This window comes from Drosophila pseudoobscura, chromosome X (genome assembly GCF_009870125.1).
Source record: "Drosophila pseudoobscura strain MV-25-SWS-2005 chromosome X, UCI_Dpse_MV25, whole genome shotgun sequence".
NCBI classification, from domain to species: domain Eukaryota; kingdom Metazoa; phylum Arthropoda; class Insecta; order Diptera; family Drosophilidae; genus Drosophila; species Drosophila pseudoobscura.
The window spans coordinates 17,915,839-17,938,152 of record NC_046683.1 but is presented as its reverse complement, the minus strand read 5'-3'; the positions used below and the strand labels follow the sequence as shown (position 1 = coordinate 17,938,152).

General features: G+C 47.0%; 7 protein-coding genes across 8 annotated transcripts; 4 read left to right on the top strand and 3 right to left on the bottom strand.

The window, feature by feature from the left end:
* Positions 1-122: 122 nt before the first annotated feature.
* On the top strand, positions 123-6,646 carry Remo (Remoulade). Its single transcript, XM_002133828.3, has 3 exons — positions 123-541; positions 611-829; positions 898-6,646. The coding sequence occupies exons 1-3, from the start codon at positions 285-287 to the stop codon at positions 6,002-6,004; spliced, it is 5,583 nt and encodes a 1,860-aa protein (XP_002133864.3). The 5' UTR covers positions 123-284; the 3' UTR covers positions 6,005-6,646.
* Positions 6,647-6,899: 253 nt separating this feature from the next.
* On the bottom strand, positions 6,900-8,844 carry LOC4814824 (N(G),N(G)-dimethylarginine dimethylaminohydrolase 1). Its single transcript, XM_001354497.4, has 5 exons — positions 8,686-8,844; positions 8,082-8,404; positions 7,917-8,014; positions 7,617-7,841; positions 6,900-7,556 (listed from the first exon to the last, which is right to left on the bottom strand). The coding sequence occupies exons 1-5, from the start codon at positions 8,718-8,720 to the stop codon at positions 7,431-7,433; spliced, it is 807 nt and encodes a 268-aa protein (XP_001354533.2). The 5' UTR covers positions 8,721-8,844; the 3' UTR covers positions 6,900-7,430.
* A 1,841-nt stretch (positions 8,845-10,685) lies between these two features.
* Positions 10,686-12,814, top strand: LOC4814477 (cyclin-L1). 2 transcript variants are annotated; one of them, XM_015185949.2, is made up of 4 exons: positions 10,686-10,843; positions 10,909-11,490; positions 11,555-12,364; positions 12,423-12,814. In XM_015185949.2, exons 2-4 carry the CDS (start codon positions 10,922-10,924, stop codon positions 12,664-12,666), a joined length of 1,623 nt encoding a protein of 540 aa, XP_015041435.1. In that variant the 5' UTR covers positions 10,686-10,843; positions 10,909-10,921; the 3' UTR covers positions 12,667-12,814. The 2 variants fall into 2 exon arrangements, with proteins under 2 accessions (XP_015041435.1, XP_015041436.1); XM_015185950.2 differs by having other exon boundaries at positions 10,725-10,843; positions 10,895-11,490.
* Positions 12,677-14,203, bottom strand: LOC4814747 (DNA damage-regulated autophagy modulator protein 1). The gene is made up of 4 exons (XM_001354499.4): positions 14,139-14,203; positions 13,945-14,066; positions 13,456-13,843; positions 12,677-13,396 (listed from the first exon to the last, which is right to left on the bottom strand). The coding sequence occupies exons 1-4, from the start codon at positions 14,201-14,203 to the stop codon at positions 13,231-13,233; spliced, it is 741 nt and encodes a 246-aa protein (XP_001354535.1). The 3' UTR covers positions 12,677-13,230.
* A 198-nt stretch (positions 14,204-14,401) lies between these two features.
* Positions 14,402-15,682, top strand: Rtca (RNA 3'-terminal phosphate cyclase). Its single transcript, XM_001354500.4, has one exon. The coding sequence runs from the start codon at positions 14,489-14,491 to the stop codon at positions 15,590-15,592; it is 1,104 nt and encodes a 367-aa protein (XP_001354536.4). The 5' UTR covers positions 14,402-14,488; the 3' UTR covers positions 15,593-15,682.
* On the bottom strand, positions 15,597-16,660 carry LOC4814934 (tRNA (guanine-N(7)-)-methyltransferase). Its single transcript, XM_001354501.4, has 4 exons — positions 16,468-16,660; positions 15,996-16,407; positions 15,825-15,926; positions 15,597-15,760 (listed from the first exon to the last, which is right to left on the bottom strand). The coding sequence occupies exons 1-4, from the start codon at positions 16,590-16,592 to the stop codon at positions 15,656-15,658; spliced, it is 744 nt and encodes a 247-aa protein (XP_001354537.2). The 5' UTR covers positions 16,593-16,660; the 3' UTR covers positions 15,597-15,655.
* Positions 16,661-18,712: 2,052 nt separating this feature from the next.
* Positions 18,713-21,027, top strand: LOC117185054 (uncharacterized). Its single transcript, XM_033384673.1, has 4 exons — positions 18,713-18,985; positions 19,045-19,204; positions 19,273-19,339; positions 20,973-21,027. The coding sequence occupies exons 1-4, from the start codon at positions 18,713-18,715 to the stop codon at positions 21,025-21,027; spliced, it is 555 nt and encodes a 184-aa protein (XP_033240564.1).
* Positions 21,028-22,314: the final 1,287 nt, after the last annotated feature.

Below are 22,314 nucleotides of genomic sequence, written 5' to 3'. Positions count from 1 at the left end.
CAAAAATTAGGCAATTAATTTTGCCTATATATTTGTTGATTAATTTAGTTTCATAAAAATCGATAGTTTACTTTTAAGACGGATAGCAAAAGTTAACTAATATATCGGTACAACTATCGTTAGTTTGCCATCGCCACTTTTAGCGATATAGAACATTTAGCCGTAGAGCAACACTGGCTAATTTATTGTAAACTGGGATGTGTTTTTGTTTGTTATGCATTTGTTGCTAACTTAAATTATCAATTAAATGTTTGTGTGTTGTGCCCAGGATGTAAGCCATTCTAATGAGCGCCAACACAAACCCAGAGGGGTGTGCTCGAAGCGCACTCCTCTTCCTGCTGTGGCCCCTTGTCGCCATATTCTTCTCGCTGCCGTCGCAGCCTCTTGTGGCCCAGGCCCAGGTCACAATGTGTCCCAAGAAATGCAGTTGCAAGAACAGCCCGGAAAACATACACAACCTGCGCGTGCGATGCGAGGATCAGCAAATTGTCAGTTGGAGAGATCTAGATTTTGGCGAAGAAATGCACAACATAGTCAGCATGTAAGTGAATCCTTTGGCCACAAGGCCCTGCTAATCATAATTGTTATTAACCAATATCTTGTCTTGCAGCAATAGCAGCAAAAACCTGATTTCCCACATCACCGATGATGACTTCAGGAACTTTACAGAACTTAGGCGCCTGGACTTATCCTCGAACCTCCTGACCGAACTGGACAAGGACACCTTTGGCGACAGCCTGCCGTTAGTGGAGAAACTCAAATTGGCCAATAATTCGATCAGTCACATCTACGAGGGAGCCTTCGAGCAGATGCCCAAGCTAAAACAGCTGTAAGTGTCCTGGTCCAGTCCTGTATTTCCTATATATCTCCTTACAATTATTTACTTGATCCGCACAGAGATATATCCAGCAACCCGTTGGCCTGCGACTGTGGCTTGATTTGGCTAATTGCTTGGTCGAATGCCCGGGACGTCCGTCTCATCCCCGCTCCCAAGTGCGAGTCCCCCATCAACTTCCGAGGCATGCCGCTGAAGAAACTGAAGGTGGGGATCGACTTCCACTGCGAAACGTTGCCGCAGCCGCTACTGGAACTGGTACCGAGTCAAAACCAGGTGGCTTTCGAGGGCGACGAGCTGCAGCTGAAGTGTTTTGCGCCCCGGGTGGCCATTGGAGCGCCGCGCGAGTCCGAGGATCTGCCCACGCGAGCGTATGTCTTCTGGGGCTGGTCGGACAGAATTCGGGTGAACAACTCCACCGAAGACATCGTCTATCGTGACCCAACCAAGGTGTTCCACAATGTTAACCTAGACACACGCCACTCCACCGACTCGGGCATCCTCAAGTCTATCCTCCGCATCGCCAGCCTCACCCAGAACCACACGGGTATGTGGGACTGTACCCTGCGCTCCCAGCAGGCCAATCTCTCTCAGTCCATCGTCCTCCATGTGGTGGCCAAAGGCACACTCTACTGCGAGGCCAAGGTGGTGCACACCAACAAGGGGACCTATCACTGGCCCCGCACCATGCGGGGCGAGACCGTGCTGCAAGAGTGCGTGGAGGAGCCCACCGATGTGTCGCAGCACCGACGCGCATCCTACGAGTGCAGCCCCGAGGGCGAGTGGCTCAACCTAAACACGGACAGTTGCGTCTACGTAAGCGAGACCACGCGCATCCTGGAGCAGTTTGCCAAGGTAAACCTGACGCTAACTAAGGGACAGAACGCAGTGGAAATCGCCCGCCGCCTGCACAACTTCACCCAAATGCAGACGCAGCTCAACAAGATCCGGGACTCCATGGACCTGGAGTACATAGCGCGCACGTTGGTCAAGTACTTGGATCAGGTGGAGGTGTCCCAACAACAGGAGATTAGCCATCTGCTCCTCGACATTGTCTCGCAGCTGCTAAATCTTCCCTTTCGCCTGTTCCGCGAGGCACAGGCGGAGCAGGGCACGGGCTTGCGGCTGCTTTACGTCGTGGAGTCCTCGGCCATGCGCCTGGCCCTGTCCCAGGGCAGCGCGCAACCCAGAGACCTGCTGCCGGAGGGACTGCCTTCATGGAGGGGCGTGCAGCAGCGCAACATTTTCGTGGAGTTCTTCAACATCAGCCTCGACTCGTTCTTCAGCCTCTCTTGTGTGTGGCTGGAGGAGAGTCCGCGCGGCTTCCAGTGCAACAGCTCCAACGACACGATACCCATGTATGAGCACGGCGACATCGACGCCGCCATCCAGCTGCCTTACAACGTGATCGGCAACAGCTCCTTCTCCGCCAGCTCCACTGCCAGCTCCAAGAGCCTGCGAATCATGATCTCGCTACACAGGAACGCCAAGCTGCTGCCCAACCTGGGCGGCGCTTTTAACGAGACCCTTTCCTCGGCTGTCATCGGAGCCCTGGCGTACAGCAACGAAGGACAGTCCCTCGAACTTCAAACGCCCATGCCCGAGCTTGATCTCGATCACGATCTCGGTCTGAATGATAACGGGAAGGAGGATGTGTACCAGCAGAGGGTCACGATCATGCTGCGCGCCCATCCATACCACCACGAGCTGAGCGCGCCTCAGCCGGCGTGGTGGGACGCCACCGAGCAAAAGTGGAATCCGCAGGTGTGCCAGCAACACTACCAGCACCTCACCCTGGTCATGTTCAGCTGCAGCCGCACTGGGTACTTCGGGCTGCTTCAGCGCAGCGCGCACCTCAATGACTACCGCAGTGAAGAGGCGGGTGCCCGCTTCCACCACCCGCCGATGGCCATATATGCGGGATGCGCCCTGCTCTTTGCATGCTGCGCCGTCAACATCGTCACGTTCGTCGTCTTCGGGTTCTCCATACGCATGAACCGTGTGCAGCGGCACGCCCTGGTCAACACTTGGCTGGCTGTGGCCGTGCTCGCTCTCACCTTCGTGCTGGGCATTTTCCAGACAGCGAGCCAGACGCAGTGCCGCCTCTTCGGCCTGCTGATGCACTACCTCAGCCTCTGCGTGCTGCTGTGGGTGTGCGTGAGCCTCAGTAGCATGTACAAGCGTCTGACCAAGTCCACCTCCGCCAGTCAGGGCCGGATGAGCCAGGAGACGGAGCTGCAGCGCGACCGCGACAGAGAGCAGCAAAGGAAGCCCATCTTGGGCATCTACCTCGTGGGGTGGGGCATCGCCCTGCTCATCTGTGGCATCAGCAGTGCCGTCAATATAGCCGAGTACGCCGCCTACAACTACTGCTTCCTTCATAGCGCCACCACCTTAAATGCCGTGGTCGTGCCGGCCGGAATCCTAGTGATCTTTAGCGCCATCCTGTCCCTGTGCATTTACTACCAGCTGAACCAGCAGGAGGTCAACGTGCTCCAGCTGCAGCAGCAGCAGAAACACCATCGCCAGTACTCGGACAACAACACCCAGGCCACGGAACACATCGATCTGGACTGGCTGGATGCCAATGGTAGTGCCACCGGCGCCGCCACTGCCACCGCCGCCTCAGCCGCAGCCGCCCGCAAGGAGGCCAGCAGTCTGCAGCTGCAAGATCACCTGCAAGAGCAGTACAGCACGTTGAGCAACCCGCTGAGCAGCATCGTCGACGACTTCGAGCGCTCCAACATGTCGCACCTGCGGGGGCACTTCATATTCCTGGTCCTCTTCGCCGGCGTCTGGCTTTCGGCCGCCTTCTACGTGAACAACGGCAGGCAGATCTTTGTGCTCAGCTTCGCCGGATGCTCCTCCTGCCTGGGCCTCTTCCTGCTGCTCTTCTACAACCTTAGCCGGAACGATGCCCGCCAGGCGTGGTCCCAGCACCGCGCCAGGCGAGCCAAGCCCACCAAGATGGTCACCTACAATAACGGGAGCCAGGCCAGATCCGCGCATCATGGCAATGGCCAAGGCCCTGGCCTCGGCCTCGGCCTCAGTGCCGGCGGGGCCCCGATTGTTGCCTACAAGGCCAACCCGGGAGGGGGCAGCCTGTATGACGCCAACAACTCGGCCGGATCCCGCTCCAACAGCCAGTGCTCACGCAGCATGCGTAGCCAGACACGGAGTCAGACGCGCAGTCAGCAGGAGCAGCTGCTGGGCGTGACCGGAGTGACCATCATTAACAACACCAACAGCCAGCAAGGCGTCGGGGCAGGAGTGGCGGGAGGAACAGGAGTGGGAATGGTGGGCGCAGGTGGAGCCGCAGCAGCCCCACACAGCTTAAACGCGCTCCTCCACGGCTCCAGTCACGACCTCATCCCCTCGGCGGAGATCTTTTACAATCCCAACCAGATCAACGTGGCCCGGAAGTTCTTCAAGAAACAGAAGCGACTGGCGAAGCGCAACAACTTTGAGCTGCAGCGCCAGACCATGCCTCAGATGCAACTCCAGAGCCATCAAAGCCTGAGCGACGCCAGCTCGGAGCAGCTGTACAGTCGCCACCACAATGCCATGACCTTGCTGGCCGGGGGAACAAAGGTGAATAACACGAACCTGCACTACAAATCGCCAGCACCGGGCCCCAGTGCCTCAGCGGCCGGGATGCACCTGATCCGGGGGAAGGAGAGTGGTTGCGCCAGCGCTTCGGCACAGGTACAGGGGGAGGGTCTGCAGTTTAAGCGCTTCGTCCCCGCGTCCGCCTCCTCCGCCAAGATGCAGATTATGCAGGCCAACATCTACACCAACATCCCGGAGACGCTGACCCCCCAGCACGAGGTGATCAAGCTGAGGGCGAATGGCCGCAACACCCGCACTCGAACGCCTTCGCTGCTTGACGAAACGCTGCACGAGCAGGACGACGACGACGAGGAGGATGAGGTCGACGAGGAAGAGGCCGAAGGCGACGATGCCAGCTCCTTGGATGAGCATGCTCCGCTCTATGCCAACACTGTGCAGACGCCCAGCACAATGAACAGCCTGTTCCGGCAGCGCGGCCACGTACAGGCTCAGTCCCAGTCCCAGTCCCAATCGCAGTCCCAGTCCCAGTCCATCCGCTCGACTCCGATGACTCCGATGAAACAGCCGAGCCTGGAGGCAATGAACAGCCTGGGCCTGCCAGACACCGGTCAGGAAGAGCCGCTGCTACAGAAGTATGAGATTTACGTGTCCAACTCGCTGCAAGTGACCACGAGCAATAGCATTCAGCTGGACGACGACTTCCCCAGCGTCCTCATTCGCCTCAGCCAGCAGCAGCAGTCCAAGTCGCTCAACAACATCAGCGAGATGCTCAGAGCAGGTGGAGGGGGAGGAGGCGGATCCGCAGGAGACCCCAGTGGGGCGGGATCATCCGGCAATGCGCAGGAGGAGCCTAGTCATTTTCCTATAGAGAATGGCTCCGGCTCTCTGCAGGAGCAGCATCGACAAGTATACTCCTGCTCCAGTAGCAACCTCAGCCAGCTGAAGGCGGCCTCGGCCGCGGCCGGGCATCAGGGGGCAGAGGACGACAGCCGCCTGCTCTCGGCCAGCCCCACGAACGAGAGCGACCTGAACTACCAGAACTCGGAGATTAGCATCCGCAGCCATGGCCTGTACGCCCCCCAGGCGGACAACGACCTCAACCTCACCCTGACGGACGACTTCCGCTGCTACCAGTCGTCTAATGCCAGCGACGCCGATGTCGATGTGCTCAACGAGTTCGATGATGAGTTTGTGGCGGCCAGCGGAGACCGACCCGGTAGCGCAGATCAGGAGCTCCACCACCTCGACCCCGACCAGGACACATCCATCGATGAGCTGTACGAGGCCATCAAGTGTCGTAGTCCCCTGCGCAACAGGCAGGACAAAGACTCGAACGAGAGATTCGATCGTGACAGAGAGAGGTGCAGGGAGAGAAAGAGTCAGATACAGATTCAGAAAGAGCGAGAGGTGGAAACGGAACCGGAGCCAGAGCGAATGCCAGACACAGCTGCAGAGCCGAATAGTGAGATCCTAGCGAGCAGCAACAGCAAATCGCACGAAAATCTCAACGAAACAATCGAAGATGACAGTAGCCAGAGTAGCGTGATTTCGTACATCGATCCCAGGGCCAGCAACGAACCCAGAGGCTATCCTAGTTAGCTCGTGGGCTGGCACACAGCACCGCACCGTACCGTACCGTAGCCTCAGTTCAAGCCCCAACCCCCAACCTCCTTTGACCTACTTAGCTCATAGTCATATATGTATATACAGAAAATATACACCGCGCCCCGAACACAGTCCCCATTCCGTCTCCCGCCGTGCTTGGCCGGAAGCTTCCAAGTGCCAATGCCAAAGTATTCTTTTCGTCATTATAACCTAAGTTTGAACCCATGATACTTTCACCGCATCCGCAGACACACTGGCACTCTATGTATGACTGCGCATCATCAGGCCCCCCAACTCCCAACCCCCAACCGACACATCTGCATTTGTGATCGGCCGTGCCAGCCACATGAACTTGTAATTATAGGAAAAGACCCCGCCAACCCACCAACCCAACAACTATTTATTATAACTATTTACTTTCGATTGCCCACATCTTTTTGTTTCACCTCACCATGAGATTATTTCATTATTCAAATAGAATATTTGCATGTCATGAATCATCGAAGCCTTCCCTTCCCCTCCCCACCCTTCCTCATTCGATATGCTTAGACTTTAAGCCTTTGGTAAAACAGAATTCATTTAAACCTACACTAAAATCATATTTACACATAAATAAATTAAATGTTCACACTCGAATGCCATGCGTCCTTGAATTGTATTTGGGTGGGAGACCGCATATACATGGACATAGATCTAACGAGCCTAGAGATGACCACCCATGCGGATGCAATGTATTTTATCTGACGATAAATAGGCGTATCCATCATCTACCAAGCAAGCCCATCCTTATCTCTCTTTTGGCAGCCATCTCCTGGTAGCTTGGTATCCGTTCAACATTGCTTATAAAGTATCGTCATAGATAGACATCGGCTTAAAGTTATTAAAGAGATTACAAATGTTGGCATTTATTTTGAGGACTGATGGAATACAACTACTTCTTAACAACTTCTTGTTAAGAAAACACACATATAAATACATACATATGTATCAATTCGATTAGTTATTATAAGTTATTTTCAGTTTGTTTTCTGGATAAATCTGGAATCCGTAGATAGGGAGCATAGTGGAACAAGTTTTTATCTCATGATGGTTTTGGTTTTTACTCGAGTGCACACATAATATGTGATGCTGATTATGCTGATGATGATGTGATCTATAACGAATTAAATGATTCGACAACAATGCTAAAGGGCGTAAAAACACCACCCCAATTGTCATAGCCGTTGAGACGACCATCGGGATGTTCGCTTAAATCAATATTAAATATTTTATCTTAGGTTTAGAACAATAATAATAACAAGAAATGTGTAAATTATAATACGATATTGCTGATAGATGCCACCATTGTCTATGGTGACATAGCGCTGTGCGTGTTTCTGATGGCAATTTGTAGGGGTAATGATACTATACTCCTCTTTCCTTAGATGCTGCGTATGGACTTCCAGCGTCGCAGCAAGAGGCAGGAAGAGGTCAACCCACTGGAGTACTGACTAAATTCGCTTATGTTTACGTTGCGTGTTGGAATGTCAATTTTCTCCTTCAAAGTCTGCAACAAAATCAGGAAGTAGAAATCGACCGAATTTAATATATGTATGTTTCTGTGCACCTTGTATGCATCTGGAATTTCCGTTGGGGATCTGTGGACAATGGTTCCATTTATGTACAACATATTCGCCGCAGTCTCCTCGGGCAGTGTTAGCTTCTGGTAAGTGAAGCTAGCTTCTCGCTCCATCCGCTTCACGATCTCCTGGCACGGTGCACTCTTGCTTACACACAGAACATCCGGCCCGGCCATGGTGACGTAGTATTTTAAACGTTTTGATCCATTTACCTAGTGGACAAAAAAGGCGATGAGTTGTGCATGAAACTCGCAGCGTTTCGACTCGATATCCGTGGTTAAACTCACCCGAATTGGTGTGACTGGATACTCGGGATATGCCATTGCCACGGCTCGCGCTCCTTCTTCGTTGGTAGACCCAGATATGCCAATGAAAAACTCTCGTCCTAGTTGTGGGAATATTCAGTATGAGATTATATCGTTTATACATATAGCGAATGTGAATAGGCTTACCCGTGAAGAGCACATCCCCGCCATCCAGCCGGGCATGAGGGTCTTCCATTTCTATGACGGGAATATCAAGCTCTTTCTTTAAAATAATGGCCATGCTGGCTGCCTCGCGTCGACGCTTGGGGTTATTCGATCGGCATATGAGGGCCACTCCATTGCAGATCACCGCACAGTTCTCGACGAATACGCCCTCCGGTAGCATGTCGTCGGGGGGCAGTTCAATCACATCCAGGCCAATCTCCCGCAGCAGAGTGCAGTATTGTTCGTGCTGTCGTTTAGCCAATTTCAGGTCGAAAGGCCCGCTCTCGAGTAGAGCCTCCGAGATTCTGATTGACAAAGGCGGGAAGAAATGTGCGAGATAAACTACCATTCAACAAAATAATTAATTAACGCCCCACCCACGGCTGTGTGTGTATTTGAGTGGCTGATGTGGTGGTGGGGTAGCTGGGAATTGGATGCCCATCCTATGCCCCACCCAACCAATCAAGTGTACACATGAATTATGGACAGTGCATGACCTAATTCCCTGTGATAGGCACCCTCCATTCAAAGGCTTTTGAAACAGGATCTGCAGCGGTGGCTGCAGCGTGACCTGTACTCCACTCACCTGGCCACAATCGCGTGCGTGTATTTCGGTGACATGTTTCGCGGTGTTTGGCCACCAGTGGCCTTCCCAGCCCTTCACAACAGAGGTCGGCAGTAGTGATGTAAAAAAACATCGATGCATCGAGCATCGATGTTTTTCTGCCGATGTTTTCCGATGTTTTTGCTGCTACCGATGTTGAGTGATGTATCGATGTTTTGCAAAACATCGACCGATTAGTTTCAAATTTGTAAGCAGCAAACACAGCAATGCCTGCCTCATTTGAAAGCAATCCTTCGTGTTTTTGGGACGGTGTGAAAAGTACCTATCCTAATTTATACAAAATTGCAATGCAATTTTTACGATAATGGCATCTTCTGGGTGTATTTTGAACGGGTGTACTCAGCGGCTGCTAACATATTAAGTCGAAAACGTAATAGACTTTCACCTGTGCGACTAAGCCGCATTTTGGTTTTTGCAAAGCATTGACAAATAGTACTTATTTGAAATATTAGTTATCTCTGATGATATCTACAGTGATATGTAAAAGACTGCTATGAAAGCATAATCATTTCTTTTATGTTAAATATTGTTTCGTTTAGTCCTATGATATGTAAAACTCTGCTTTGAAAGCTCAAGTTTAATTTTTCCTTTGTTGAATATTCGGTTTTATAATCAAATGGGAAATTCTTCGATGCATCGAAGAATAAATCCGATGTATCAGTAACCAGTGTGACTTGTCGATAAAATATACCGTCCGACCCTCAGAAATATACCAAAATATACCGTTTCATTTAAACAAAATATCGTAAATATACTGTCGAATTCAAGGTATATATTCCCCGATTTGTATATTCCGTGGAATATTACTAGCTTTCTAGATCTCTCAGCCCTGCCCACATCATTTTATCCAATTGATAAATCTATTTTCTACTTGACTGGCTTATTTTAAATACTAGACTTTGATTTGTTTGCCTCAATTTTGGTTCCTCAACAACAATATTGCGTCTCGTATGATGAAAAACCGAACTTAGCTCACTTAAGCCGCATCTATTTAAATAGTTGAACTACTTGAGGTAAATGGCGAAAAATATTAACGATTGCAAATTCTTCTTGTAGACTCATGCCAGCTTTCCTCTGAATTAAAAAAAAAACCACAATATCTTTTACCTGAACTGCGCTTACATTATTAAATTTTTATTATTTTCGGTGGAAAATTAAAATAGTTAGCTTAATCGTTCTCCGCCAAGGAATAGAAACCCTATTGCTAAGTTTTGATGTTTCGTCGAATATTATTTGCGATATTTGGCCACGCCCACATAGTTTTATACGATTGTTGAATAATTTTTCTACTTAACTGACTTATTCTTAATGTTTGCTTTTATTGGATTTTGCATAAGAAAAGGTTTTAGCGAAAATGGGCAAGCAAAACAAACGAAGAGGATAGTCGTTCATATTGCTATATTTTGATATTCCGTCGAATATTACTAGCTAGAAAGAACGCCCAGCTATGCCCACATAATTTGATACAATTAATGAATCTATTTTCCACTTGACTAGTTTATTTTAAACTATTGCTTTTGTTAGATTTAGTCAAAAAAAGGTTTTAGCGAAGGTCAAATGAAAATAAAACGTAAGAGAAAAATCGTTACCATTGCTCAATTTTGATATTCCGTTGAATAATGCTGACTAACTAAAACCTTTAGCTCTGCCCATATAATTTTAGAACATTGATGAATACATTTTTTACAAGATTGTCTTATTTGAAGTACTCCTTTTTATTTTGTTGTACGAAAATGGCAACTATGCTGCTTGGCGGCTCATGAAGAGAAAACCGAAAACCTGGGAGCATACGCAGAAAATTCAGATGGTATGTTCTCAGTATATGAACTGACACATATATATATGGTTAACAATCGATCTTTAAGCCGCTGCTCCCAACTCAACTGGAAAGCCAAGCTGATGAATATATATTTTCGCTCTCACTGCATGCTTCTCCCATAAGGCTGTCTTTGTTTTTGCAATTAGTCAGTAAAGCCTGTCTTGAGGCTTTAAATTAATATTTTACATACATATTCGTTTCTGTGAACTTTTTACCAGTTCCAGTTCCAACGCAATCACGGATGGCAGCGCTGCCGGCGTCGCTGCCTCATTCGTTTTTTCCACTCACTTGTTCCACTTAGTAAGCAGCCACAGCTAGCGCCAAATATTTTTAATAAAAGAAAATATTAAGAAGACGAATTGCAGATTCCGTTGACAGATGGCCAGTCGTGGTGGTGGCTCTGCCATTATCCACGGCAATGTGACGGCCACAGCGGTGACAGTTGAGTCCATCTCTAATGTGCTGACCACCGTGACCTCCCTGCACTCGAACAGCGTTAACATCTCTAACAATATATCCGCCGGAACGGGAGTGGACATCCAGGATGGGGGCGCCGGTGCTGAAGGAGATACCTCCAAGCCGATGTATCCGCGTCTGTTCAACAAAATCGTGCTGACGCTGGAGAACAGCCTGATACCCGAAAGCAAAATTGATGTGACACCGTCCAGCCAGGACGGGCTGGACCACGAGACGGAAAAGGATCTGCGCATACTTGGCTGCGAGCTAATACAGACGGCTGGAATCCTATTGCGGCTACCACAGGTGGCAATGGCCACCGGTCAAGTGCTCTTCCAGCGATTTTTCTACTCCAAGAGTTTCGTGCGCCACAATATGGAGACCGTGGCCATGAGCTGTGTGTGCCTTGCTTCCAAGATAGAGGAGGCGCCCCGCCGAATCCGCGACGTCATCAACGTGATCCATCATATCAAGCAAGTGCGGGCCCAAAAGTGAGAGACATAAACCCGAATCCGTGAATTATGTATCTGATTGATTCTCCCTTTTCTCTTGCAGGGAGATCGCACCCATGGTATTGGACCAGTACTACACAAATCTAAAGATGCAGGTGATTAAGGCCGAGCGCCGAGTGCTTAAGGAACTGGGCTTCTGCGTCCACGTAAAGCATCCCCACAAGCTGGTTGTAATGTACCTGCAGGTGTTGCAGTACGAAAAGCACGAGAAGCTTATGCAGCTCTCGTGGAACTTTATGAACGACTCATTGCGCACGGACGTTTTCATGCGCTACACCCCGGAGGCGATAGCCTGCGCCTGCATTTACCTGAGCACTCGAAAACTTAACATCCCGCTTCCCAGCAATCCGCCGTGGTTCGGCATCTTCCGCGTACCCATGGCCGATATCACAGACATCTGCTACCGAGTCATGGAGCTGTACACGCGTCCTAAGCCCGTCGTAGAGAAGCTAGAGGCTGCCGTCGACGAGCTGAAAAAGCGTTATTTGGACGCCCGCACCAAGACGAAGGAGGCCAACACACCGCCCGCCGTTATAACGGTGGACCGCAACAACGGCTCTCACAATGCCTGGGGCGGATTTATCCAGCGAGCCGTCCCACTGCCACTGCCGTCGGAAAAGTCGCCCGAGAAGGATTCCCGGTCACGATCACGCTCCCGGACCCGCACGCAGTCACGTACCCCACGCTCCCGATCGCGCTCCCGGTCGCCAAGCCGCGAACGCACGAAGAAGTCGCATCGTGGGCGCTCCCCGAGAACGCGCTCTGGCACGCCGCCGAAGCACAAAAAGAAGTCTCGACACTACTCGCGATCCCCTACGCGCTCCAGCTCCCCCCACAGCAAGCACCGTAAGAGGTAAGTGGCATATGTCTTCCCTCTGGATAATCTCATTAATTTTGAGTGCTATTTTCAGGAAATCGTCGCGGGAAAGATCCGACTACTATACGAAAAAGGATCGCTCCAACCATGCCGGCAGCAACAACATTGGAGATGATAAGTATCGCAATTCCAACTCTAGTTCTGGAAAGCACAGTCGCTATTCCTCATCGCATCGCAGCAGTGTCGGTGGCGGAGGCGGCAACGGTGGCGACCCCCGACATGGTAGTCGCGCCGGCCACAAGCATAGGGATGAACGATCCAGGGACCGCAAGCGCTAGGAATTGTCAATGATTTTTTATTTTTGCATTATATTTTGACAAATTTGTATGGTTTTTATATTACAGCTCGCATCAACCTATTTCGCAAAATGTAACTTTATATTTCGAAAAACGTCCATGCTTAATTAATAAACGTAATTTCTCTATACTGAGTCGACGCGAAGAAGCCTTGCCGAGCCTTCAACTTGCGGGCTGTCTAACTATTTATCTTTGGAAACACTTTGCATATATGCATGTATGTACACATCACAGCATCTGCTAGAGGAAGCTAACGACTGAGAGATACGACGGAGAGAAGGAGATCAAGGGGATAAGCACCATGTAGAAAATTCTTCCTTGTCGAAGGGGAGGGCTGAAGAACACAGCTTCGCGTGAATGTTGTGTGGAATAGCGAATGCAGACAAAAGCATTATGTCATGGGTAATTTTTCTCCCCATTATCTTTCTCCATTCTCCATTACATATGGGGGAATCATTCCTAATTTTATTTTAGAGAGATGGATGCTGAATCAACATGTCAAATTGACTAGCTTCTCTCATCCAAGTAATACTCGGTCAATAAATTTTAAATTGTTGTAGAGTAGGACATCAATGCAATATGGGGATGCGAGAGCGAGATATCGCGGAACTCTGTGGTAAATGTCAGAATGAAAAAGCTAAATATGGTCGCAATGATCCACTCTGAAATGCTACTGATCACGTGAAAGTACCAGCCACCGTCCGAAGGATACCTAAAATGAATACAGATGCTTATGAGAGATTCTTTTAACGTCCACAAACGGTTGCTTACCATTTCCTGGGGTTCTGGCCCTTGAATAGGATGTGTGACATGAGCCCGGTCACGGAAAGTAGGATGAAGAGTATCGTACAGCAGACGGACATACCCAGACGCAGATGGGCGTAAATTCGAGTCCCAGACATGGGATAAATCATGTACGAAATGAGCGCCTGCATCCAGAAGTAGAGAGTGCCGCAGCCGAAGCAGCAGAAAGCGCCAATGAAGTGCACAATGCGCACATTTGTCTCCTGGAAGTTGCCCACGAAGCTAATGCCCAGACAGGACAGCATTCCACACCACAACGCCACGCGACTGTGACGCTTCACAGCGATGTCCAGATCGGGATGGTGCTCGTACAACTGCATCACTTGTCTGTAGCGCACATAGATGGTAATTCCTACTGCAAGCCAAACAACAATTAATAAAAAAAAACCCAAAAAAGTAATAGAGTTGCTGACTAGCACATGACTCATTAGCCAGCCACTCGAGAGGCAGACTCACACAGAACACTGCCGATATTAATGAGTTGGCCGAACACGCAGCTCTCGGGCGAATAGGTGGCAGCATCACTTATATACGGCACCGTGGGAACGACGTGACCTTCCAGGACCGCGGCAATGTATCTTGAAGGGTGAACAAAAATGTTTCGTGCTCCGTTAGAAGATTGAGGATATTTCCTTTGACAGAAAACTTACGTGCCAATAAAGGTCACCTGGAACACCAAGAATACGGCTACCGGCAGTAGGTAAACTTGTGACATCTTGCAAATGGGGTAGCAGAACAGAACAGTAGCAGTGGAAATTTTCTGGCTGCATGCAACATGAAATTGCGCTGCAGACAACAGCAAACAATGCGAGTATTGGGTATTCGCTGAGTGAGAGATGGTGGGTTTGTGGGATAAGGAGGAGGAAGGGAGACAATGCAAGGCCGGGCTGCCAACCCGCCTTTTAATGAATGTACCTAAAAAAGACCTCTACATTTGATTGAAAACAAATCAGTATTTACAACAGTAAAGGTCGAGGACTTCTAATTAGGGCATTATTTTATGAGTATGGACATCAAGGAGCTAGTGGAAATAGATGGCTCCTATTTGGAGGGCGGAGGGCAGGCCCTGCGCAACGCTCTCAGCTTAAGTTCCATCCTCAGGCGTCCCATCCGCGTTGTCAAGATTCGCGCCAACCGACCCAAGCCCGGCCTGGCCAACCAGCATCTGCATGCCGTCAACATGCTCAGGGATATAACCAATGCCGACGTCATTGGCAACGCTCTTCTCTCGACGGAGCTGGAATTCAGGCCCCGCACCATAATAGGAGACATGTACAGGGAAGATACGCACACGGCTGCCAGCATCACGCTGATCTACCAGACGATACTGCCCGTCCTCCTCTTCGCCGGCAGGCCGTCGCGCGTTGATGTGACTGGTGGAACGAATGTGTCCTTTGCGCCCCAGGTGGAATACATGTTGCAGGTGCTGCAGCCGAACCTGAAACGCTTCGGCATCGGCTTCGAGCTGAAGGTTCTGCACTACGGGTTCTTTCCACGAGGCAACGGACGCTGCCAGCTGGACGTGGAGCCGGTGCGCCAGTTGAGTGCGGGCCAGTTCCTGGATTTTGGCCAGCCCCAGACGATAGACGGAGTGGCGTTCTGCGCCGGCCGTATACCCATGAGCCTTGCGACCGACATGCAAGAGACGGCCACCCGTGAGATTCACAAACTCTGGCCGTACCAAGACTGCCGGATTCAAGTGATTAAACACTCCCCAGACAAGGCGCGCGACAATGGGGCGGGAATCGTAATGGTGGCCCATACATCCACTGGCTGTGTTCTGGGCTCCTCAGCCTTGGGCCAGAAGAAGGTTCTAGCAGATCTGCTAGGATCAGAGGCATCCTCCCAACTAGCGGGTTACATGAGTAAGGAGATCTGTGTGGATGCCAACCTCCAGGACCAGCTGATTATCTTCATGGCCCTCGCCAGTGGGTGCTCCCGCTTCCGCACCGGCCCCCTCACGCAACACACCCGCACCGCCATCTACGTCGCCGAAAAAATGACTGGCGTGAAATTCTGTGTCGACATTAATCAGTCTGGACAGACTGTAGTCAGCTGCGAGGGCATCGGCTACCGCAACGAGTTTATCCAAAGAAATGAATGATCTGTTCTATTGTTTTAATTTATTTTTATTTTTAACGAGTACGCAAATATATCGAAAGCTGCCTTAGAGGCGGCGGAATATGGCCAGGAAGTGATCACCTTTGTTGCGTACTACCTTGGCACCCTCCTCGCTGCTCTGGTATAGCTTCGGTGTAATGGGATCCGTATTCTGGTGGAGACAACAAGAAAATTCTCAACAAATCTGCAATTTGATTACCACTTCGTAAACTTACAGCCTCCTCTTCGTCCAGACGCTCGTATAGCGGATGCTCGTCCATGTGTGTCACAATCCAATTGTGCAGGTCCTCCACATCAGTCATGGTGTACACTAAGCCCTGCAAAAACGATTATCAGAGTATGAGACTATGAAAAACAAACTGAACGGGAGACAAAGAGGTACTCACACCCTTGCGCAGGACATAGGCGTACTCGGAGAGCAGGGCCTGGTTGATTATGCGCCACTTGTGCTTGGCACGCTTAAAGTGCGGATCTGGATAGAGGAAGAACATCTTCTCGAGCTGCCCCTTCCGAAAGTAGTTGGGTAGATATTTCATAGCGTTCGTGCGCAGGCAGGCGATGTTCTGATAGGCACCAGTACCCGAGCTCTTCTGTCTGAGGGCCGTAATGCGATCCAACACATAGTCTGAAACTTTGACCCGTATTTCCATCCCAATTGATATCTTTTCGGGAAACAGTTCACCAAGTGTGACCAGAAAGCCACCGTAGCCACAACCAATGTCGGCAAAACTTACTTCTTGGTCGGCCCGAATGCTCGGGTACAGGGAACGCCAGTCCACATCCTCTGGCCGTGCTGGGCTATAGGAAAAACATTGTTTAGTGAAATTTCCCGCAGACATTCGAGTGCGATCTACTTACTAGTCGAAACAATGATCCGCTATTGGATTAGAATGGGCTCGCTGGCGATAGTACCGTTTCTGGGGCAGACCGGTAACTGCTGAGGTCGAGGTGAGCACCTCATTTTCCGCTGTAGTGGTTACCATGATTTGTCTGCAGGAACAAAACAATGGACCAAACAAGCACGTTGACCGAATACACAATTGACAGCAGTTGGCAGCGCCAGCAGGGCAGGGCTGCACATCGCACTTATATTCGACGTTGACATGGGACTTTGCTAACTGACGAACTAAAAAAAAACAGAGACAGCCTTATGAGAACAGTATGCAGTGAGAGCGAAAGATATATAATCGTCAGCTTGGCTTTCCAGTTTAGCTGAGAGCACAGCTGAGGCAGAGATTCATTATTATTTCTGTAATTTTCAGAACCAATTTTGCTGGCTGGCTGGCTGTGTGTTGGAAAACATAATTTCGTCAGAAATGGTGCCTTAGTTATTCAACCTATAGCCGGGAGACGGCTACGATCCTTAATTTTGCGTTTTGTCTATTATGCTATCTCTCTCTTCGCAGCAAAGATAGCAAAGTCTAAATCCCAGTACCACTAACAATAGAGAATATAGATGTGCCAGTTCATACACCGAACATTTTACAGAGCGATCCTTCTGGATTAGATCCCAGGGTCTTCGGCTCTGCTGTTTGGTTACCGCCGCACCATCATGAGCCAGCCAGCACAGCAACGCTTTGCATGTGTTAGTATATCAAACACAATATATTCTCTCAAAACTATGTAAATGTATCCTTTTTCGTTTTCAAAGTTTGGTTTGTTTCATTTTCGGTTTCTGGACTAACATAATACTGTAATAATGCTAAAGTAAAAGGTATGACACTGAAGAAGTGGGAACGGAGCCGTCAAACGGTTGCTTGGAGACCTCTTCCTTTACCATAATTAATTCTTGTTATTTTCTGATAATATCTTAAGTTAGAAATAAGTTAGTCTAGCCAGATAAGGATTTTGATTCCGTTGGCGAATAAGAATAAATAAATAAATAAAAGAAGCTTGCCCCACGATATCAGAGGAACTATTATTTTGTTAATGCTTTAGATGCTAATTTTGTTTAATATAGCATAAACAAATATAATGAGCGGTTATAGATATGTAAATATAAATAACATATTTCATACACGACTTCACATTAGCATATTTGTCCATTTGGGTAGAGTATATTTACCCTTATAATTTTCTTATTTAATATCTACAAACAGGCAGATATGCACGAAACAGTCTATCACTAAACGCAAGTGTCATCATAAGCCTTACACAAGTCCCCAGCAAACCAAACGCTCACAAATGATATCGCATACGAGTCAAATGCGAGACTTAACCCGACAAAACGCTCGCATTCGGACCCGCATATGATAGAAATATGATACTTGTGTCGTTCAGTTGGTGGCAGTGAAAGTATCATATATGATAGCTCGCAAAGGAATCGTTTGCGAGCCTTTTGTGATATCGTTTGCGAGCCTTTTGCGATATCAGTTGCGAGTCTTAGATCTATTATATCTTTGCATTAGATCTAGACAGAGTAATGACGTAGGAAACCTACACACACATACACAGTGCTGCTAACTTTTTATCAGAAAAAAGCTGTTTCTACCCAGTGGACCAAAAAGCGATAGTAAAACGGAACTATCATAAAATGTCCGGAAACGGACTTAGAAATGATAAAAATCCGGGAGCGATGAGTGAAGTCTCGCAAAATGCTCGCAGACGGACTTAGAAAAGAGCATTTACCGGACGAAAACCGTGCGACGACCAAAGTCTCGCAAAACTATCACAAACGGACTTAAAAACGGGTGAAAAATGGACAGAAAAGTGAAACATAACGGAAAAAATAGCTAGGTACGGGTGAAGTCTCACAAAATGCTCGCAGACGGACTCAGAAAAGAGCATTTACCGGACGAAAACCGTGCGACGACCAAAGTATCGCAAAACTATCACAAACGGACTTAAAAACGGGCACAATACGCAAGAAACGCCGGATCACGTAATAGAACATGAACGAACATGTCAAACTGCGGCCCGGCACAACGCCGCCGTTTTTTTGTTTTGTGTTATTTTGTGATTAAAGACCGCAGCAGAAGGACGTAAACGGAGAGTTAAATCATAAAAATAGTGAAAAAAAGGAAAAATCGGTCAGTAAATTATTATTTATTTAATAGTATAGTATAGTATATAATTATTTCTAATTACAGCTATCATAGAAAAAATGAATAACCTGGACAAAAACATGGACCTTATGCTTAATAAACTCGACGGAATAAATAACCTGGACAAAAAAATGGACATCGTGATTAATAAACTGGACCGAAACACAGCGGAAATGGTGGCTCTTCGTTCCGAAATTGGCTCCATTAAGGCGAAGGTTTGTGGTGAGATCCGCAAACCCAAAGTAGTTCTGCCTTACCAACCGCTCACAACCATAGAAGAATTGGATTATTTCGAGCATAACTTGCAGGAAGAAAGTTTCTTCAAAAATGTGGTAAGTGTTTTGCGTGAAACTCACGAGCTAAAAATATATTCAAAAATAATTCTGTACAGATCGCAGAGTTAATGATGTCGGGCGAGAAAGCATTCGAAAAATGGATTTGGAGTTCTTGGCGTTCAATTGTGTCCGACGAGGTCGCACGACAGTGCTCTTGGCGGGACACAGAGGAGAAAAAGTGCATTAGGGGCTTGCGGGTTACTCTAGCCATCCGTAGTAAGTATTATTTTCAAATTAATATGTATGTATATTGTAATATAATAAACATGATTATTTGTTTACAGCGGGATTTAAGGAAAGATTTTCGTTAGAAGACGCCGATTTCGACCGAATCACGCAAAAGATTTTCCAGTACGCCGAGGACAGAGTGTCGAAGGAGAAAAAACAAATTAAATTTAATTCACTAATATAATTTTTTAATCTATTTATGTACCACCAAAATTAAAAATTTTAATTAATTAAAATAAAATTAAAAATTATAAAAAACAAAAAAAAATTGTGCGTTCCTTTTCATATTACTTTCGGCTCGCAAAAGATATCATAAAGGGCTCGCAAAAGTCTCGCAAAAAATATCATAAGCGGCTCGCAAAAGTCTCGCAAAAGATATCATAAAAGGCTCGCAAAAGATCCGTTTTTGAGCTACCGAAAATGAAACTTTCACTGCCACAAACTGAGCGACTAGTGATTCATTTTCTTATCGTTTTCGGATCTCAATTCGATAGTTTTACACGTAGACAGACCCAGTGGACCAAAACTTCGTAAAAGATATCGCAAACGAGAGCTAAGCGAAACTCAGCCGTGTAAAAATTGATATATGTTATAATTTTTAATTTTATTTTAATTAATTTTAATTTTTAATTTTGGTGGTACATAAATAGATTAAAAAATTATATTAGTGAATTAAATTTAATTTGTTTTTTCTCCTTCGACACTCTGTCCTCGGCGTACTGGAAAAATTTTTGCGTGATTCGGTCGAAATCGGCGTCTTCTAACGAAAATCTTTCCTTAAATCCCGCTGTAAACAAATAATCATGTTTATTATATTACAATATACATACATATTAATTTGAAAATAATACTTACTACGGATGGCTAGAGTAACCCGCAAGCCCCTAATGCACTTTTTCTCCTCTGTGTCCCGCCAAGAGCACTGTCGTGCGACCTCGTCGGACACAATTGAACGCCAAGAACTCCAAATCCATTTTTCGAATGCTTTCTCGCCCGACATCATTAACTCTGCGATCTGTACAGAATTATTTTTGAATATATTTTTAGCTCGTGAGTTTCACGCAAAACACTTACCACATTTTTTAAGAAACTTTCTTCCTGCAAGTTATGCTCGAAATAATCCAATTCTTCTATGGTTGTGAGCGGTTGGTAAGGCAGAACTACTTTGGGTTTGCGGATCTCACCACAAACCTTCGCCTTAATGGAGCCAATTTCGGAACGAAGAGCCACCATTTCCGCTGTGTTTCGGTCCAGTTTATTAATCGCGATGTCCATTTTTTTGTCCAGGTTATTTATTCCGTCGAGTTTATTAAGCATAAGGTCCATTTTTTTGTCCAGGTTATTCATTTTTTCTATGATAGCTCTAATTATAAATAATTATATATTATATATAATAATTTACTGACCGATTTTTCCTTTTTTTCACTATTTTTATGAATTAACTCTCCGTTTACGTCCTTCTGCTGCGGTCTTTAATCACAAAATAACACAAAACGAAAAAACAGCGGCGTTGTGCCGGGCCGCAGTTTGACATGTTCGTTCATGTTCTATTACTTGATCCGGCGTTTCTTGCGTATTGTGCCCGTTTTTAAGTCCGTTTGTGATAGTTTTGCGATACTTTGGTCGTCGCACGGTTTTCGTCCGGTAAATGCTCTTTTCTGAGTCCGTCTGCGAGCATTTTGTGAGACTTCACCCGTACCTAGCTATTTTTTCCGTTATGTTTCACTTTTCTGTCCATTTTTCACCCGTTTTTAAGTCCGTTTGTGATAGTTTTGCGAGACTTTGGTCGTCGCACGGTTTTCGTCCGGTAAATGCTCTTTTCTAAGTCCGTCTGCGAGCATTTTGCGAGACTTCACTCATCGCTCCCGGATTTTTATCATTTCTAAGTCCGTTTCCGGACATTTTATGATAGTTCCGTTTTACTATCGCTTTTTGGTCCACTGGGGAGTAATGGCGTAGGAAACCTACACACACATACACAGTGCTGCTAACTTTTTATCAGAAAAAAGCTGTTTCTAGCTTAGCAACATCATAAAAAATCCAGAATTCCCGCCTCCCGCAATTCAGAAATTTTTCCCGCATTTGGTCTTCAAACAGCTAGATTTGACGCGAAAGAAGCGTAATCGGCTGCCTCAATTTTACTATCACTACTATTTTATTTATCACCCTATAAAATGGAAGCAACATGAGGTCTGTCCCGCATTTGTTCAACGACCTACAACTATCCAGCTAAATTTTGTATTTTAAATAATTCTCACAATTCTGCCGCTAATTACTAATTACTTATAATTACATAAAATTCATACATAGTTGGATAATCGTTAGTAACTCCGCGAGATCTGATTGAATAAAAAAGATTTTTATAATGGGTCTTGGTTTAATTTGAATGTTGCAACAACATTTTGGGCCTCCTCCGCCAATAGTTTGCGCAGGTGAACGCTATCCCATAGCACAGGGTACCCAGCTACTCAGCAGGGTACTTGCCATGTTGGTCAGTTTAACGGACCCTAGGGACTAGTATTAAAATTGGAATTGATAAGTTACTTTTAATATGTATTTTTTCATTGATGTGTTGGGTTGGGTATATTTTTCAACAGGTTTAAATATATCACACATTAACCGAAACGGTAGCTGAAACGGTTTTGAAACGAAAACTGCGCGATTTTTGTTTTCGGCCAATGAAGATCGTCAAAAATGTTTTTACTTAACCCATGCACAAAAGTTGTGGCACCATTCACTTTGTATGAGCCAGACTCATGTGCCGAGAAAACGTGCAGCATGTCCCGCAACATGGGCAACATTCTGCATTTCCTTGGGAAAAGGATATTATATTTATATTAAGATATTAAACCTGGTTTTCGTCAAAATACAATAAAAGCAAGGACCAAAAATTAACCATTTTTGTATAAAATTTATTCATCAATGACCTAAAATTATGTGGGCAGAGCTAAAGGTTTTAGTTAGTCAGCATTATTCAACGGAATATCAAAATTGAGCAATGGTAACGACTTTTCTCTTACGTTTTATTTTTATTTGACTTTCTTCGTTAAAACCTTTTTTAGACTAAATCCAACAAAAGCAATAGTTTAAAATAAACC

What these genes read in the sequence shown, in the direction of transcription:
- Remo (XM_002133828.3), top strand. Translation starts at nt 285, where the DNA reads ATGAGCGCCAACACAAACCCAGAGGGGTGTGCTCGAAGCGCACTCCTC. An exon ending in ATGCACAACATAGTCAGCAT is followed by an intron (nt 542 to 610) that starts GTAAGTGAATCC and finishes CTTGTCTTGCAG; the next exon opens with CAATAGCAGCAAAAACCTGA. An exon ending in ATGCCCAAGCTAAAACAGCT is followed by an intron (nt 830 to 897) that starts GTAAGTGTCCTG and finishes TGATCCGCACAG; the next exon opens with AGATATATCCAGCAACCCGT.
- LOC4814824 (XM_001354497.4), bottom strand. Translation starts at nt 8,720, where the DNA reads ATGTCACCGAAATACACGCACGCGATTGTGGCCAG. An exon ending in ACGCACGCGATTGTGGCCAG is followed by an intron (nt 8,405 to 8,685) that starts GTGAGTGGAGTA and finishes TTTGTCAATCAG; the next exon opens with AATCTCGGAGGCTCTACTCG. An exon ending in AAATTCCAGATGCATACAAG is followed by an intron (nt 7,557 to 7,616) that starts GTGCACAGAAAC and finishes ATTTTGTTGCAG; the next exon opens with ACTTTGAAGGAGAAAATTGA.
- LOC4814477 (XM_015185949.2), top strand. Translation starts at nt 10,922, where the DNA reads ATGGCCAGTCGTGGTGGTGGCTCTGCCATTATCCACGGCAATGTGACG. An exon ending in AAGCAAGTGCGGGCCCAAAA is followed by an intron (nt 11,491 to 11,554) that starts GTGAGAGACATA and finishes TTTCTCTTGCAG; the next exon opens with GGAGATCGCACCCATGGTAT. An exon ending in CACAGCAAGCACCGTAAGAG is followed by an intron (nt 12,365 to 12,422) that starts GTAAGTGGCATA and finishes TGCTATTTTCAG; the next exon opens with GAAATCGTCGCGGGAAAGAT.
- LOC4814747 (XM_001354499.4), bottom strand. Translation starts at nt 14,203, where the DNA reads ATGTCACAAGTTTACCTACTGCCGGTAGCCGTATTCTTGGTGTTCCAG. An exon ending in CAGGTGACCTTTATTGGCAC is followed by an intron (nt 14,067 to 14,138) that starts GTAAGTTTTCTG and finishes TCACCCTTCAAG; the next exon opens with ATACATTGCCGCGGTCCTGG. An exon ending in TAATATCGGCAGTGTTCTGT is followed by an intron (nt 13,844 to 13,944) that starts GTGAGTCTGCCT and finishes TTTGGCTTGCAG; the next exon opens with TAGGAATTACCATCTATGTG.
- Rtca (XM_001354500.4), top strand. Translation starts at nt 14,489, where the DNA reads ATGAGTATGGACATCAAGGAGCTAGTGGAAATAGATGGCTCCTATTTG.
- LOC4814934 (XM_001354501.4), bottom strand. Translation starts at nt 16,592, where the DNA reads ATGGTAACCACTACAGCGGAAAATGAGGTGCTCACCTCGACCTCAGCA. An exon ending in GCGGATCATTGTTTCGACTA is followed by an intron (nt 16,408 to 16,467) that starts GTAAGTAGATCG and finishes TTTTTCCTATAG; the next exon opens with CCCAGCACGGCCAGAGGATG. An exon ending in CCTATGTCCTGCGCAAGGGT is followed by an intron (nt 15,927 to 15,995) that starts GTGAGTACCTCT and finishes TCGTTTTTGCAG; the next exon opens with GGCTTAGTGTACACCATGAC.
- LOC117185054 (XM_033384673.1), top strand. Translation starts at nt 18,713, where the DNA reads ATGAATAACCTGGACAAAAACATGGACCTTATGCTTAATAAACTCGAC. An exon ending in AAAGTTTCTTCAAAAATGTG is followed by an intron (nt 18,986 to 19,044) that starts GTAAGTGTTTTG and finishes AATTCTGTACAG; the next exon opens with ATCGCAGAGTTAATGATGTC. An exon ending in ATCACGCAAAAGATTTTCCA is followed by an intron (nt 19,340 to 20,972) that starts GTACGCCGAGGA and finishes CCCGTTTTTAAG; the next exon opens with TCCGTTTGTGATAGTTTTGC.